This window comes from Gossypium hirsutum, chromosome D07, assembly GCF_007990345.1.
Source record: "Gossypium hirsutum isolate 1008001.06 chromosome D07, Gossypium_hirsutum_v2.1, whole genome shotgun sequence".
Taxonomy (NCBI): Eukaryota; Viridiplantae; Streptophyta; class Magnoliopsida; order Malvales; family Malvaceae; genus Gossypium; species Gossypium hirsutum.
The window spans coordinates 12,277,549-12,294,257 of record NC_053443.1 but is presented as its reverse complement, the minus strand read 5'-3'; the positions used below and the strand labels follow the sequence as shown (position 1 = coordinate 12,294,257).

The 16,709-nt window shown below is 31.8% G+C and overlaps 2 protein-coding genes across 3 annotated transcripts; both read right to left on the bottom strand.

The window, feature by feature from the left end:
* Window positions 1-55: 55 nt before the first annotated feature.
* On the bottom strand, window positions 56-3,497 carry LOC107953985 (chloroplast envelope quinone oxidoreductase homolog). Its single transcript, XM_016889435.2, has 4 exons — window positions 3,211-3,497; window positions 2,446-2,587; window positions 1,785-1,876; window positions 56-880 (listed from the first exon to the last, which is right to left on the bottom strand). The coding sequence occupies exons 1-4, from the start codon at window positions 3,283-3,285 to the stop codon at window positions 191-193; spliced, it is 999 nt and encodes a 332-aa protein (XP_016744924.1). The 5' UTR covers window positions 3,286-3,497; the 3' UTR covers window positions 56-190.
* A 3,502-nt stretch (window positions 3,498-6,999) lies between these two features.
* Window positions 7,000-13,600, bottom strand: LOC121219404 (chloroplast envelope quinone oxidoreductase homolog). 2 transcript variants are annotated; one of them, XM_041097506.1, is made up of 5 exons: window positions 13,232-13,587; window positions 12,457-12,598; window positions 11,873-11,964; window positions 11,070-11,721; window positions 7,000-7,049 (listed from the first exon to the last, which is right to left on the bottom strand). In XM_041097506.1, the coding sequence occupies exons 1-5, from the start codon at window positions 13,295-13,297 to the stop codon at window positions 7,015-7,017; spliced, it is 987 nt and encodes a 328-aa protein (XP_040953440.1). In that variant the 5' UTR covers window positions 13,298-13,587; the 3' UTR covers window positions 7,000-7,014. The 2 variants fall into 2 exon arrangements, with proteins under 2 accessions (XP_040953440.1, XP_040953438.1); XM_041097504.1 differs by lacking the exon at window positions 7,000-7,049 and having other exon boundaries at window positions 10,860-11,721; window positions 13,232-13,600.
* Between the last annotated feature and the right edge of the window lie 3,109 nt (window positions 13,601-16,709).

Sequence of the window (16,709 nt, the reverse complement as noted above, 5' to 3'; positions counted from 1 at the left end):
AAGCAGGAGCCATATAAAAGCAGAGCTAAATTTGTGAATTCGAAGCTTACAACCGTTAAGAAAATTTTGCAATATATTAACCAAACATTCCATAAACATAAATTTCAAAGTGCAAAAATCCTAATTATACAAACAAGCAATATGTCCTTCAAGCATCACTGTATTAAGTATAAAGTAATATTTCATTAGATTAAGGCTCCACAATGATCTTACCAGTGGCATGGCCATCAATGCTCTTAGCCCATGCTTCTTCAGCCTTACTTAAGGGATGCTTTGAATCAATTACCGTCTTAAGCTTCTTATCTTTCACTAAGTTAACGAGATATTCGAGGTTCTCCTTCTTAGGTGACAATAGCAGTGGTACCAGGTTCTTCTTTGAGAAGGTAAGCTTTTTCATAGCAAAAGTTAGCAGAGCACTAGGACCTGGGGTTATATCGATTACCTTCCCGTTTGAACTTAGATTAGGTTCAAAGGTAGACCAAGGAATGCCCATTGCACAGTGGATCACTGCATCATATTTGCGACCCGAAGGGCTTTTTAGAGCTGCACCGTCGGGAGTTCTGTAGTCAAGAACCTCATCTGCTCCGAGGCTTTTGACGAAATCCAGATTGCGAGCCCCACAAGTGGCTGTCACATGGGTGTTTCCAAGCTTTGCTAGTTGAACTGCATATTGACCTACACCACCTGAAGCAGCAGTAATCAAGAGGTTTACTTGCTGGCCACTTCCATCAAGCTTGACCCCAGCCGACTGTGTGAGTGCCTGGTGAGCTGTAAGACCAGCAACAGGCAAACCTGCACCTTCAGCAGCTGATACTTCTAATGGCCTTGCAACAGTCAGATTCTCCTTAGCCACAGCATATTCAGCTAGTCCACCTCCAGTCTATCATTGCAAATAATTCATAATAGAAGATAGCATAGCAATCGACATAACTGATTCTGATTCATTGATAATACGAATAGAAGATGAATTCACTGAACCACTGGCCTGCAGTAATGATATCTAGGTTTCTCTCAGCCAAATGGCCACATGATGAGAGTAAAATCACTACCTCAGAAATGATATCCACGTAGATAGTTTTTGCATTCTAAACACGATACGACTCGATATGAAAAGTAGAAGTAGTAATAAGATCTGGGGTCTCAGGATAATCCTATAGTTGTAATAAGGCCAGTGAAACATTGAATATACCTATATTTCTCTAGCATCACTATCAATACAAGCAAAATAAAGAAAGCCAAAAGCTTTCAGGATTTCAAATTCTGGGGATGACAGCTTTAATTTACTTTGATTAATCTAATCAGGCAAGCAGGCCAATGCTAACCAGTTCTCATAACTAGAGCTACTCAAGATCACTCATTGGAAGATCAACATGGTTTATTTAGAACAAAAAATGTAGAACCAGTCCATAAAAATCCTTTTTATGGGGCTACAATTTATGTTGTTCTGTCATTGTTAGATTCTGAAGTTGATTTTTTGGCCATAAGGAGATCCATATTTTACCTCAAGAATTGTTGCCTAAAGTCCTACCAAGCTCGGTGCCCAATTAATTGCTTGAGCTAGTACCAAAAACACAAATATCATTAACAATTTTTCAAATTGTGATCTATTAAGCTAGTAAAATGCTGGTGATTCTTCCACTCTTCATGAAGAAATCTCCTTTCTGATTGTTCTCAGAATGATTAATGACATGCCAGTTGAGAGCCTAAGGGCCAGAGCTTTTATGCTGATTGTTTTTTCAGGTGGGGGGTGGGGGGAAGGATTAAGAATGAGAATGAGAACTTACAAAATGATGGAGCATAGACACAACTTTATCCCCAGCTTTGTAATTTGTGACTCCCGGTCCAACTTTTACGACTTCTCCCGCTACATCAGTAGCTGCACATGAAAAAAATATCTTTGACCAATGCTTAAAATGCGGCAATCCAAATATAGACAGAGAGAAAACTACAAAGCTTACTGATGATGGGTTCTTTAATATAGTTTGCAAATGGTATATAGGCAACTTTCGTTTGAGATATCAAATCTTCCATGACAATAGGATGCCAAAAATTACCATCAAATAACCATAACTGCTTAAACTAAGAGACCTACCAACCAGCCTATTATTATGTTGGTTAATTATAGAAAAAGATATGCCTTAACAAATAGACAAATTCTGTCCTTTAATAAAAACTTGAGCTAACAAATGCACATTTCTTCCATCAATTGTTACTACTAAAGCAAACTTCACAATGTAAATCGAAGCAAATTAGATTCCAAGTTTAATACTGCTTGGGAATTTGACATGGTACTACAACAAACCCAGATATTGAAGACTGATGTAACTTGAGAAACTTAACAGATAGTGTAAATTAAACACAAATACCACTAACCAAGTAAAAATAAAAGTCTCGATAATATTTCAAGACCAAAACAGTCGTGAAAGGATAAAATAAATAAACTACCAGGTATGTAGGGGAATTTTCTAGGTAAAAATGGGCGCAGCATCCCTTTCTGTATTTTCCAGTCAACTGGGTTTAGACTAGTTGCCTCCAGTTTAAGCAAAATTTCACCTTTATTTGGAGTGGGGATCGGAACTTCAACATGCTGTAACAAGCACAAAAAAATTCAAAGCTGTTATGACATCAAGTCGCTGACTATTATTTTTTCAAGTTTATATCAAGCAGGTCCATATAAAAATTTTAAACACTCAACTTCAATGTCAAGTATCAGCCTCAGTCTCAGATCTCTTCAAAAGAGCAAATCCTTAATTTACTCCCATTCCAGAAAATTCCACTATCCTACTGCCTCGCAGCACTCATTCAAATATCTATACGCTTTCAATCACAAATTTAACAAATAAAATTTTGAATCCGACGATAAAATGGCTCAGCATTTAACTATCAAGTCATCCTCTCAATCTCAGATCCTTTTTTTGAAATTTTAATTCCGAATAGCAAATCCCTAGTTCATTCCCGTTCCAGAAAATTCCACTTCCATAGTAACTCACGGCACTCACTGAAATCATCTTCATGCTTTTCAATCACAAATTTAACTGATAGTATTTTGAATCCGAAGAGCAAACTTAGATCAATATAAACACTAGATTAACAACCTTAATTGAAATCTTCACTTAAAAAACGAATTAATATCTCAACTAAACAAAATTATATATGCGACAAAACACTACGGAAAGCAAAATAAATCATCATAAGAAAGTAGATATTTACCTTCAAACCAGCAGCGCCTCCGCCGTAGCTGTTATATTGTAAAGCATGCATAAGATTTTCAGCCATTTTTTTCATTAAAAGAGATAAAATCGAAGTTTTTTTTGTTTTTGTTTTTTTGAAGGAAAAATGAAGTTCAGAGAATGGCGGAGGATACCGTAGGTGGAGATTTGTATTGTTAACTGCTTGCCATAACCATTTAAACAAATGGGGACCACATTGTTGAGTTGACGGATATACCCTCGATGATTTTGCAAGAAATCTCTCGAAATGTTTAATTTGGTAGGTTGGAAAATAATTATCTATTATCTGTTACCATATTTAAGTCTCTAATATATTATAAACTTAGGAGTGGAGTTATAAAGTTTTAGCTTGATTGATATAAATATTATTATTAATACAATAGAATGTAAGTTCGAGTACGCTAAAACACATTATTCTCTTATTTATGGATTGAGAAAAGACGTAGGAGTGAATATATTATCTATCTATTATTTATTACTCCACTATATTTATGATAACATGTTAATTTGTATGATATTTTGTGTTTAATTCGGTTTATTTCTGAATTGATCCCTGCTAAATTAGTGTTTTTATGTTTTAATTTTATCAAGGATGCAATTGGGACGCTAAGAGACAAAAACGAGCAGAAAAGGACCAAATTGAAATACAATTAATGAAATGAGGCCGAATAAAAAATGTAGAGAAAGCCAAGGACTCGTCAGATTTTTTTGACTTTGTAAAAGCCAAAAATAAAAAAAATCTTATTTTATTTTTTTATTTAATTTTAATTATATGTTGAAGTGGTTAAAGCCAAAATTAATAAATACTATGTGTATAAATAAAGCTTTAATATACTTAGAAAAGACACCGTTAATTTCACATTTTGATTTCAATTTGGAATTGAATAGAATTATTTTCTTTTCTCAAATTTGGTGCGTAACATTCTGTTACTTCATTTCCAATTCTTTGTTCTTTCAAAATTGGTCTAATTCTCCTCTAAGCCCTTTCCTTTCTCAATTTCCACCATCTTTCATTCAAATCCAGTCATAGTCAACCAAAGCATGATTAAATCCATGCTTCACAAAATTTCATCTTAGCTTTAGGTCGGTGTTCTTTCTGGTTGGGAATCGTGAGATACGTATCCATACTAAAAATCTTTTCAATTAGTATTCACATTTTTCCTAAGTATCGGAATTGACAACTCATCCCTTAAAGTTAACTCGATTTCAAGTCAAAAAGTGCACGTTGGGTTGGAGTCATGTTTGCTGACAGTTGGAGAAATGAGTCGGCCGTGCTGTATTCGAATCTCCAATAACAAATCAAGGAAGAAGTGATCAGGTTTAAACGACCCATGCGGTTGAGGCCATTAATTCGAGTTGGGTTCTTCAGAGAGCAAGGTCGCCAGAATCTTGAATTGGGAACACGTGTATTCGATTAGATAATCAGTAAGGGTTGGTTTGCAGGTTGTACTGGGACTAGCTACGACAGGAAGAATTGGTGGTTAAGATGTTCTTAAATGCTATAACCAGCTTATTATTTGGAGGAGAAAATTAATTTTCAAGGATCGATTCAAAAATCCGGAGTCCACCGAGTCTAGGGCTAAGGCTTATTATCTTTGATTACCAAATCCGAGTTTAATTTCCAATTTAATTTCTAATTTATTTAATTATTTATTTATGCTATTTCAATTATTTAGTTTCTAAACATTTCAAAACTCCCTGATTTATTTGTTTATTTTTCAGCAGGCCCGTTTGGAGTCATGGGCACGACTTTTGCCACTACTTTCAACATGACAAAAATTCTGATCACAAGTTAAACACGGAAGTTGATTATAACATCCAATCCCTATGGACTCGACCCTACTACCACTCTTTACTACTATTTAGAGTTATTTTGTAAGAATTATTTTTGGTGGTTTCGACGTCTATCAATTTAAGAGTGTATTTATCAAAAATTTATTATTTTAATCAGTAATAGAAATAATTTTAAGCGTAATTTTTTTATATAAAATCTAAAAAAATAGATAAACATAATGAGACATCAACATAAAATATGATGTTTTTTTTTAATTTTCCAACTCCATTTTTTGTTATCATATCAAATTTTTTCATTTTTTTAAAATTTGTTACATGCATTTTCACCCATATTAAATGTGTGACAAAATTTAATAGTTTTTAATAGTTTAGATTAATTTTCATTATTAACTTTTGTACTATCTATAAGTTGTGTGTTTAGTTTCTATACTTTAATTTGGTTAATTTTAAACATGTATTTTTCAAAATCTTAACTAAATGGTAACCATTAGATTTAATATGTTTACTATTTTCAAAATCTTATGCAGCAAACATATTATGTCATGTTAACTTATTATTTTAATATGCTACTCACAAAAGAAACAATTACTGAATTTAGCAGTTGTTATTTGCGTCAATATTGAAATTTTGAATTTTAAAAAATATAGGGATTAACAATAATCGAATAGGAGCATATGGGCTAAATTTAAAACATTACGCATAATCTATAACTAATAGTAGATTTTAACCAAAACAAATTTAATTGCTACCATTCGGGTTTTGGCTAAAATTTTAAAACTTGAAAAGTACTTAAAATTGACGAATTCAAAAAGTTCATGGATTAAAATTTACCAAATTAAAGTATAGAGATTAAGGGCTCTTTTGGATAGGCGGTGCGTTTACCTGCGATTAGTGTAAAAACAGTAGTAGTGGTGAGATTTGATACGGTAACATGAGACAAAGAAAAAGCTAAACGCACCGTACTAAAAAAAACTTCCATCCAAAGGGACCCTAAATCTATAACTTACGCATAATAGATAGACTAATAATAGATTTAACCAATAAATTATCATCGTGAAGGTTAAAGAAATGAGATTGAAAAGATAATTCAGTTGGTGTGATAATAAATTTTGATTCACTGCATACTTCAACTATAGATTGCAGGATTCCCCTTCATCGGTTCAAACAGTAAAGAAGGTAATAGATATACAGATATGTTCGCAAGGTTTAGAAAAAATATTTCAAAGGAAAATTATTCCATACATTATTTGTATTTGTGAAGTACGTTGAGGCTATTATTTGGACTGATGAATAAATTGATGTTATCAGTTAATCAAAGGTCAATACGATAAAAAATAATGGGTAATTATTTGATACATCGCGAATGAAATTTTTTATACTTTACAAGTGGATTAAGGGTGCGATAAGTGTCACACTTATTTATATAATTATTTTTTTTTATTTTTTACGACATCTTATAAAAATTAAAATCAATGTGTTACAATAAATAATTGAAAAAAAAGTAATTTAATAAATTTTAAATATTTTTTAACAAAATATAATTCATAAAATATTTGCTCAATAAACTTTCAAATATTATATATAATAGATATTATTAACAAGATATTTAATTTATATGTAAATCTTTAATTTTAAAAAATTTCGAAATATGCAACCAATGAAAAGCTATACAAATTTCAACAAGTATTTTTAATCTTAAAATCGCTATTATTAGAAAAGATGCCTATTAACTCTGAATATAAATTATAAAATAGACATGAAAAAAAACACATATGAGTCCAAAGGAAAAGTAGGAAACACATAAAAGAAAGCTAAATTTGTGGAAGCAAAGCTTATAACACATTAAGAAAATTTTGCAATGTCATCCAATGTGTATATTAACCATACATTTCATACATTAAGAAAATTTTGCAATGTCATCCCAATTATACACACAAGCAGCATGACCTCCAAGCATCACTGTAGTAAGTAAAAAGTAATATTTCATAGATTAAGGCTCCACAATGATCTTACCAGTGGCATGACCATCAATGCTCTTAGCCCATGCTTCCTCAGCCTTACTTAGGGGATACTTTGAATCGATTACAACTTTATCCCCAACTTTGTAATTTGTGACTCCTGATCCAACCTGTACGACTTCTCCGGCTACATCACTTGCTGCACAAGAAAATAAAAATCTTTAATCGATGATTAAAATGCGGCGATCCAAATATCAACAGAGAGAAAACTGCAAAGCTTACTGAAGACAGGTTCTTTAATATAACTTGCAAATGGTATATAGCTAGACAACTTTCATTTGAGATATCAAATCTTCACGTTTTAAAAGCATTAGCTCTATGACAATAGGATGCCAAAAATTACCATCAAATAACCACAAGTGCTTAAACTAAGAGACCTACAAACCAGTCTATTATTTTGTTGGTTAATTATAAAAGAAGGATATGCCAGACAAATTCTGTCCTTTAATGATAACTTGAGTTAACAAATAGACACATTTTTCCCCATCAATGGTTGCAACTAAAGCAAGCTCCACAAATGTAAATCATCGGTTCAACCGGTCTGTACCAGTTCAAAGACATTATCTGGACCGGTACCCCTACCGGTCTGGTTCAAACATCGTTCATAAAAAGAAAGAGTCTCGAGACTATATAAACTACCAGGTATGAAGGGGAATTTTCTAGGTAAAAGTGGGCGCAGCATCCCTTTCTGTATTTTCCAGTCAGCTGGGTTTAGACTAATTGCCTCCAGTTTAAGCAAAATTTCACCTTTATTTGGAGTTGGGATCGGAACTTCAACATGCTGTAAAAAGCACAAAAATTCACAGCGTTATAAAATCAAGTCGCTGGCGATTATTTTTTCAAGTTTATATCAAGCAGGTCTATATAAAAAATTCAAACACTTCACTGTAAAGTATCAACCTCTCCGTCTCAGCAAATCCTTAATTTACTTCAATTCCAGAAAATTCCACTATCCTAGTGCTTTATGTGGAAGAAAAATTGAAGCTCAGAGAATGGGGTTTGGATACCGTAGGTGGGATTTGTATTAATGTTAAGGTGATAGGAGAAGTTGAATGTATGATAGTTCCTTTCCTGATAAAAAATTTCTCAACCAAATGCTCAGTCAAAGTGTTTCTCCAATCATGTGGTCTGTTTATCTTTTTAGAAGGAAAAGATTAATACTATTACCAACGATGAATATTACGATTTTGAAAAAAGTTATTGATTCGTTAAAATCCTATACAAAATTGATCTCAATCATGGTAAACGTCAACTTGTCCGATGAGAAACCATATTATACAACCCAAAATTGTATGCTTTTAATATGGTAGTTGGTAATGAACTGGTTAATTATTATGAATCTAAACCCGTATCAAATAGTTTATGTTCGATTTTGGTCCAATTTTCAGTTTGTTTCAACTTGTTTTGGTCAATATTGTACAAAATTTTGGTACTTGAACTAATTTTAAATTTTTTTATCTTAACTATTTTAATTTCTCTATAAGTAAATTTAAAATTAATAGTTATTAGATTAAATTATTGAACAAAATTAATAATTTTAAAACTTACATTTATATATGTATATTTTTATATGGATGTAATTGAGATATATTTACATGTATACAATAATAATACTTTTTTAACTAAAATAATGCATCATTTATTAAGAAACTAAAATTAAACTATAAATATATATGTGAATAATATTTTTTTGAAAGGTAAATTCATTAATTCATTTAATGAATGGAGTCATACAATTCAGGAACAAAAATAACAAACACTCGTCGTATATAGTAAATGACAAAATCCGTCAATACAACAAAAGACTTTAGCCTCAGCATCAATAGAATATTATGATACATTGACAATTGGCTTTGTCACAACTCAAGCACCACATATCTGGAGTGATTGCAAGCATTTAACATGATAAGGAAATCAGCCCCGGATGGTCCAAAACGGCGAGCAAAAATTGACAAAAGAATCGAGCATTCACCAAACTATAGAGGACGACAACAAAATCATCCCTAAAATCACTTGTAAAACTAAGATTACATGTATAAGCAAGACTAAAAATCGTGCTACAAGAGCAGACAAAAACTTCTAAAATTGAAACTTATTAAACAATAGGGAAAAAAACAAAAAAAAAACATATATAAACTTAAGACAACATGGGCTCAAATTGAATCGTGAAATTATTTATTGTTCTGAAATATTCTTAAAACATAAACAAATTAAAAAGGTGATGAAGAGCCACCCATTTTCCAAGAAAAACTACTGGTAGCTAGTGAAGTTTTAGCGAACGACAGGCATCGTCATCTATCTATCATAACTTGTGAAAACAACAAAAATACCTACAAAATAGATCTGCAAAATGAAAAAGAGGAAAGACATGTGGAATGAATAAAAAGGAAGAAAGAAAGAGTTGATAAGAGGGAGAAAAAAGCGAGCAATAGCCAGCGCAGAGGCTGGCATCGCCGTTGGACAAAACAAAATATAAGAAGCAAACGACTTGGAGAAAAAAAAATTATATGTGAAAAATATTTAAAAACATCAATAAACTTAAAATGGTACATTGAAAATGTCGATATCAATATGTACCTATATCAAGAAAGTGATACACTGATTTGCATCCTCTTGTAAATGTGGCCATTTTCATTAATAAGAAAAGTAAATTATATCAATTGATTAGATCAGGTTGGTATTAAATTGGGTCAATTTTGAGTTTGACTCATTTCAATTTTTGAGGTTGTTTAGGCTATTTTGAGTTTTGTAGTTTCGATTCGAAATCAAATTATTTTATATTCAAATCTATTTGAGTTTAAATAATTTCGAATTTGAATTAAATAAATTTGAGTCATTTAATATTTAAGTCAAATTTTTAAATTTGACATGAGAAGATAACCACTTTTTTTCTTTGTTAGCGAAAATTTATATTAAGAGAACTAATATATAAAAAAATTATAATTTTTTAAAGAAAAATTATAATTTAAAGAAGTTGAAAATTTAGAAAAATACGAAACTCAAGAGGCATAAAAGGCACACATTTGAACATAACTTTTGGTTTTTAGACATAAAATTGTTAGTATTTTACGCAAAAAAATTGCCAAAAACAAGCAAGCCATTATTTATTAACCTTCAAGAAGATAACAAATATACAGATATGATCGCAAGGTTTGGGAAAAATATTTCGAACGAAAATTATTCTATACATTGCTTCTAAAGACTCCACATGCGTTGAGGATTAAAAGGTAATCATACGTCAATACAATTGAAAATGATAAAAATTAATGGGTAATTATTTGATACATCGCCAATAAAATTTTTTATATTTTATAAGTGGATTAATGGTACGACAAGTGCCACATTTATTTATATAATTATTTTTTTAATTTTTTTACTACATCCTATAAAATCAAAACCAATGGGTTACAATAAATAATTGAAGATATGATAAAAAAAAAGTAATTTCATAAGTTTTAAATATTTTCTAACAAAATAAAATTCATAAAAAATTTGCTCAACAAACTTTCAAATATTATATATAATAGATATTATTCACAAGAAATTTAATTTAAAAGCAAAACTTTAATTATAAAAAATTTTGAAATATGTATCCAATGAAAATCCATACAATTTTCAACCATACAATTTTCAACAAGTATTTTTAACTTTAAAATAGACATTATTATAAAAGACGGCAATTAACTCCAAACATAAATTTATAAAATATACATGAAAAAACACATATATAACTCCAAGTCCCAACAACATTTCATTGCCCAAATTATCAACTAGAAAAAGTAAGGAAAAGTAGGAACCATATAAAAGAAGAGCTAAATTTATGAAAACAAAGCTTATAACACATTAAGAAAATTTTTGCAATATCATCCAACGTGTATATTAACCATACATTTCATACACATAATTTTCAAGATACACAAATCCTAATTATACACACAAGCAGCATGACCTCCAAGCATCACTGCAGTAAGTATAAAGTAATATTTCTTACATTAAGGCTCCACAATGATCTTACCAGTGGCATGACCATCAATGCTCTTAGCCCATGCTTCCTCAGCCTTACTTAGGGGATACTTTGAATCGATTACCGTCTTAAGCTTCCCGTCTTTCAATAAGTTAACCAGATAATCGAGGTTCTCCTTTTTAGGTGACATAAAGAGTGGTACCAGCTTCTTCTTTGAGAAGGTAAGCTTTTTTATAGCACAAGTTAGGAAAGCACTAAGACCAGGGGTTATGTCGATTACCTTCCCGTTTGAACTTAGATTAGGTTCAAAGGTAGACCAAGGAATACCAGAAGCACAGTGGATCACTACATCGTATTTGCGACCAGAAGGGCTTTTCAGAGCTGCACCGTCGGGAGTTTTGTAGTCAAGAACCTCGTCTGCTCCGAGGCTTTTGACAAAATCCAGATTACGAGCCCCACAAGTGGCTGTTACATGTGTGTTTCCAAGCTTTGCTAGTTGAACTGCGTAATGACCTACACCACCTGAAGCAGCAGTAATCAAGAGGTTTAATTGCTGGCCACTTCCGTCAAGCTTGACCCCAGCCCCATGGGTGACTGCTCGGTGAGCTGTGAGACCAGCCATGGGTAAACCAGCAGCTTCGGCAACTGATATTTCTGTTGGCCTTGCAACTGTCAGATTCTCCGTAGCCACAGCATATTCAGCTAGTCCACCAGTCTATCATTGCATAATTCATATTAGAAGATGGCCATAGCAATCTACATAATTGATATTGATTCGTTTATAATACGAGACTACAGGGCCGGACTTTTTATGCTGATTTTTTTTTTTGGGGGGGCGGGCGTTAAGAATGAGAATGAGAACTTACTAAATGATCAAGAAGAGATACAACTTTATCCCCAACTTTGTAATTTGTGACTCCTGGTCCAACCTGTACGACTTCTCCGGCTACATCACTTGCTGCACAAGAAAATAAAAATCTTTAATCGATGATTAAAATGCGGCAATCCAAATATCAACAGAGAGAAAACTGCAAAGCTTACTGAAGACAGGTTCTTTAATATAACTTGCAAATGGTATATAGCTAGACAACTTTCATTTGAGATATCAAATCTTCACGTTTTAAAAGCATTAGCTCTATGACAATAGGATGCCAAAAATTACCATCAAATAACCACAAGTGCTTAAACTAAGAGACCTACAAACCAGTCTATTATTTTGTTGGTTAATTATAAAAGAAGGATATGCCTTAACAACTAGACAAATTCTGTCCTTTAATGACAATAGACACATTTTTTCCCATCAATAGTTGCAACTAAAGCAAAATCCACAAATGTAAACCATCGGTTCAACCAGTCTGTACCGGTTCAAAGCCATTCTCCGGACCAGTACCTCTACTGGTCTGGTTCAAACATCGATAAAAAGAAAGAGTCTCGAGAATATATAAACTACCAGGTATGTGGGGGAATTTTCTAGGTAAAAGTGGGCGCAGAATCCCTTTCTGTATTTTCCAGTCAATTGGGTTTAGACTAGTTGCCTCCAGCTTAAGCAAAATTTCACCTTTATTTGGACTGGGGATCGGAACTTCAACATGCTGTAAAAAGCACAAAAGAATTCAAAGCTGTTATGACATCAAGTCGCTGGCGATTATTTTTTCAAGTTTATATCAAGCAGTTCCATATAAAAAATTTAAACACTAAACTTCACCGTAAAGTATCAACCTCTCCGTCTCGGCAAATCCTTAATTTACTTCAATTCCAGAAAATTCCACTATCCTAGTGCTTTGCGGCACTCATTCAAATTATCTATATGCTTTCAATCACAAATTTAACTAATAAAAATTTGAATTCGACGATAAAATGGGTCAACACTTAACTTCTCCATCAAGTCAACCTCTGAATCTCAGATCCTTTTTGTGAAAATTTTAATTCCGAATAGCAAATCCCTAGTTTATTTCCGTTCCAGAAAATTCCACTTCCTTAGTAACTCACGACACACACTGGAATCGTCTTCATGCTTTCTTCAATCACAAATTTAACTAATCGAATTTTGAATCCGAAGAACAAACTTAGATCAATATAAACACTAAATTAACAACCTTAATTGAAATCTCCACTTTAAGGACGAACTAATATCTCAACCAAACAAAATTATATGAAGAAAAACAGTACAAAAAAGAAGAAGAAAAAAAAGCAAAATAAATCATCGTAATTAAGTAGATTTTTACCTTCAAAGCAGCAGCGCCTCCGCCATAGCTGTTATATTGTAAAGCATGCATAAGATTTTCAGCCATTTTTTTCACTAAAAGAGATCGAATGGAAGCTCTCTTTTTTTAAGGAAAAATGAAGTTCAGAGGATGGCGTTTGGATACCGTAGTTGGGATTTGTATTATTTAGTTTTCTGATAGGAGAAGCTATTTATATTTTATAGTAACAATTTTGAATTTGAATCTATGATAGTTGCTTTTCTGATAAAAAATTTCTCCAACCAAAGTGTTTCATGTGGTCTGTCTAGTCTTTTCTAGAAAGTGCTACTATTATCAACCAAAGAAAATTAATCTCAATTATGGTATACGTCAACTTGTCCAATGACAAACCATATTCTACAACCCAGAATTATATGTTTTTAATATGGTAGTTGATCATACCATTCCCATTCTAAATGATACCAATTAGTCTATGTTCCGCTTTAGTTAAATTTATCTGCGTTTCACCTTATTTATTATATTTTAGTACTTTAACTAACATTTTAATTTTTTTATCTTAATTATTTTAATTTCTCTATAATTATATTTAAAATTAATAGTTATTAGATTAAATTATTGAACAAAATTAATAACTTTTATATAGATATTTTTACATATATATAATAATAATTTATTTTTTTAACCAAACCAATGCATAATTTAGTAAGAAACTAAAAATTAAACTATAAATATAAGTAAAAATATTTAAAAATGTCAATAAACTTAAAATGATACATTGAAAAATGGCTATATCAATAATACTTGTACCAAAGAAAGCGATACACCAAACTTTTTCGTGCCTTACCGTGCGTCCTCCTACTTGTAAATGTGGCCATTTTCATTAATAAGAACAGCAAATTATTTCAATTCATAGGTTCAGGTAGGTATTAAATCGGGTCAATTTTGAGTTTGAATCATTTTAAATTTTGGATTGTTTATGTTATTTTGAGTTTTATGGTTTTATTTTAGTGTCATTTCAAGTTCAAATTATTTTGTATTTAAGTCTATTTGAGTTTAGATAATTTCGAATTTGAGTTGAATAAATTTTAGCCGTTAATTTTTATTGTAACAACCTGATAGTTAGGGGTGTCGAAAAGTACATTCTCGGGATTCCGTTCCCGTAAATCAGACTCATGAATATTTTTAATAAATATTTACGAAGCTAGTTGTGTAGTTAATTAGGTTTTGGTTAAGCGAATTTACTTAAATTAAAAGTATTAGGTATAAGGACTAAATTGCGTATAGGGTGAAAGTTGAATTATAGATTAAAGATTAATTAAAGGGGCTAAAGAAGAAATTATAGTTTATTCCATTAAGTAGACGGTTTTAGTAAATTATATATACAACTCATATGTGAAAATTTATTTTATATATTATAATAATAAAAGTTAAAATATGTTATCTTAATAATTAAGTAAATGTATATATGTATTATATAATAATAATAAATTAAAGTATAATAAAAATAATAGGTAATAAAATATAAAGCCATACAAAACTAACAAAGAAAAAGAAAGAAGAAAAGAAGGTTCAACGCATGGACTTAGGGACTTCTAGGGTTTAAAGTTTAATTGGTTAGTTAATTTAGTCCATTTTCTTGTAATTTTTATGTTTCTGGAATTCCAGTACCTTGGGTTATGATGGGTGTAGATTCCACCAATATAAACCTACGCCTAATTTGCAATTTAAGCAGTATAGGGAGTAGGGTCGATCCCTCAAAGACTAGGTTTACTGCAAATTGTTGCTCTCTTGACCAGATTTATGTCAGGGCAGTTGTTGTGCCCAAGAAGTTCCAAGGGATAAAATTTGAAACCTGAAATAAATAAATAAAATGCGTAAAAAGTAAAAGCTGAAACTAAAATAATAAAAAGCAGTTAAATAAATATGAAGAAAAATGAATTAAACTAAGCTCAGCTTTAGGCATGGGTTTTTCTCGTCTTTGAACCGATCCTCGAAATTAGATGAACTCCTCTTTTCCAATAAGTTAGTTATAGCTACCAAGGACGCCTCGGACACTAACTCTTCCTTGTGTAAATTAGTTATGGAACGTCCAAGAACTCTTACCAATCAAACAACCAACGAAACGTTCGTGATTTAGAACTCCGGCATCTTTGCATTCTAGAAGAGCCTAGCTCGAACCAATGCCCTCAACCGCGTGGGACATTTAAATCCGGTTACTACTTCCCTTAACGGAACCAAACAGCAATCCCCACTTGGCACGCCAATGTGTTCACAGAAAACCGATTAGACAATCGATCCTTTTGAAATTCCAACTGTACGTCTAACCACACTAACTCAAACAACGTCTTTTTTGACTTAGTGTTGATTTGACTTTGTGAATTGACGAAGTCGTACTCTTAATCCGGAAAAATAAAAGTACTGGATGTTGACACCATTTTTTTGATAAAAAGGGTGTCGACTTGGATTTTGAAAATGAAAACAATTATGGGAGTCGCCACAAATCTTTTTTGATGAGGTGTGATCGAGTCACCTCGAAAAATGGTTATTTTTAATAATCAGTTTAAATTTATTAAAACAATGCTTTTATTCTGCGAAATTCAAAAAAACAGGTTCAGGAGTCGGTTACGTACGAGGAAGGATTAGCACATTCGTAACGCCCAAAAATTGGTACCTAGTTGATTAATTAGTGTCTTAATGTCGAAGATTGAAAACTTTGAAGAGTTTTTTAAAAATACGATCCTTAAAAAAACTCAAATAACATGGATTGAAATTTAAGATTCTCTTGTTTTGAAGGAATATCACATCCAACACGTTAGGACGTGATACCTTAAACCATCGAAACCAAGATCACCTTATGGTTTCAAAAAAACCATACTTTGAAGTTTTAAGAGGATATTTTGCTATTTGGTCAAACGAGAAACCGAAACCCAACACGTTAGGGTACGCTTTCTCGAATTTCCAAATGCAAAACATTGCCTTTACTATTTTTTAGAGAAATCCTCATATCGAGAAAACAACATGTCATATCCAATGCGTTAGGACACAACGTATCGAATTCCCAATACGAGAATGCATGCCGAAATTTTACTTATTTAAAAGATATTTAGCTATCTCGGGGTTAAAAAAGGGATCATGCCTAGTAAGTTAGGACACAATCTTTTCTTAATTCCCGAAATCGTTTAAAACTTGAAAAAAAAAGGATCATGCCTAGCAAGTTAGGACATGATCTCTTCTTAATTCCCGAGATCGTTTAAAACTTGAGTTTGAAAATATTCGTGTATTTAGATTTATATTGAAAATCGAAACCCAGTAAATTAGGTACAACATTCTCGAATCTAAACACTAGATTTTGCTTATTCAAAAATCATAATTTATGCATTGAATAAAATTAATCTAACACGAAATAGTAAAAATAAAACACGATGTTAATACTCGTAACAAAACAATAAAGAATTTGATAATGTAAGTATGAATAATATGGACAATCATCAAAAATGAA

Coding starts and splice junctions, on each gene's coding strand:
- LOC107953985 (XM_016889435.2), bottom strand. CDS start 3,285: ATGAAAAAAATGGCTGAAAATCTTATGCATGCTTTACAATATAACAGC. Junction 2,588..3,210: donor GAGGCGCTGCTGGTTTGAAG/GTAAATATCTAC, acceptor TGCTTGTTACAG/CATGTTGAAGTTCCGATCCC. Junction 881..1,784: donor TGTCTATGCTCCATCATTTT/GTAAGTTCTCAT, acceptor TTGCAATGATAG/ACTGGAGGTGGACTAGCTGA.
- LOC121219404 (XM_041097504.1), bottom strand. CDS start 13,297: ATGGCTGAAAATCTTATGCATGCTTTACAATATAACAGCTATGGCGGA. Junction 12,599..13,231: donor GAGGCGCTGCTGCTTTGAAG/GTAAAAATCTAC, acceptor TGCTTTTTACAG/CATGTTGAAGTTCCGATCCC. Junction 11,722..11,872: donor TATCTCTTCTTGATCATTTA/GTAAGTTCTCAT, acceptor ATGCAATGATAG/ACTGGTGGACTAGCTGAATA.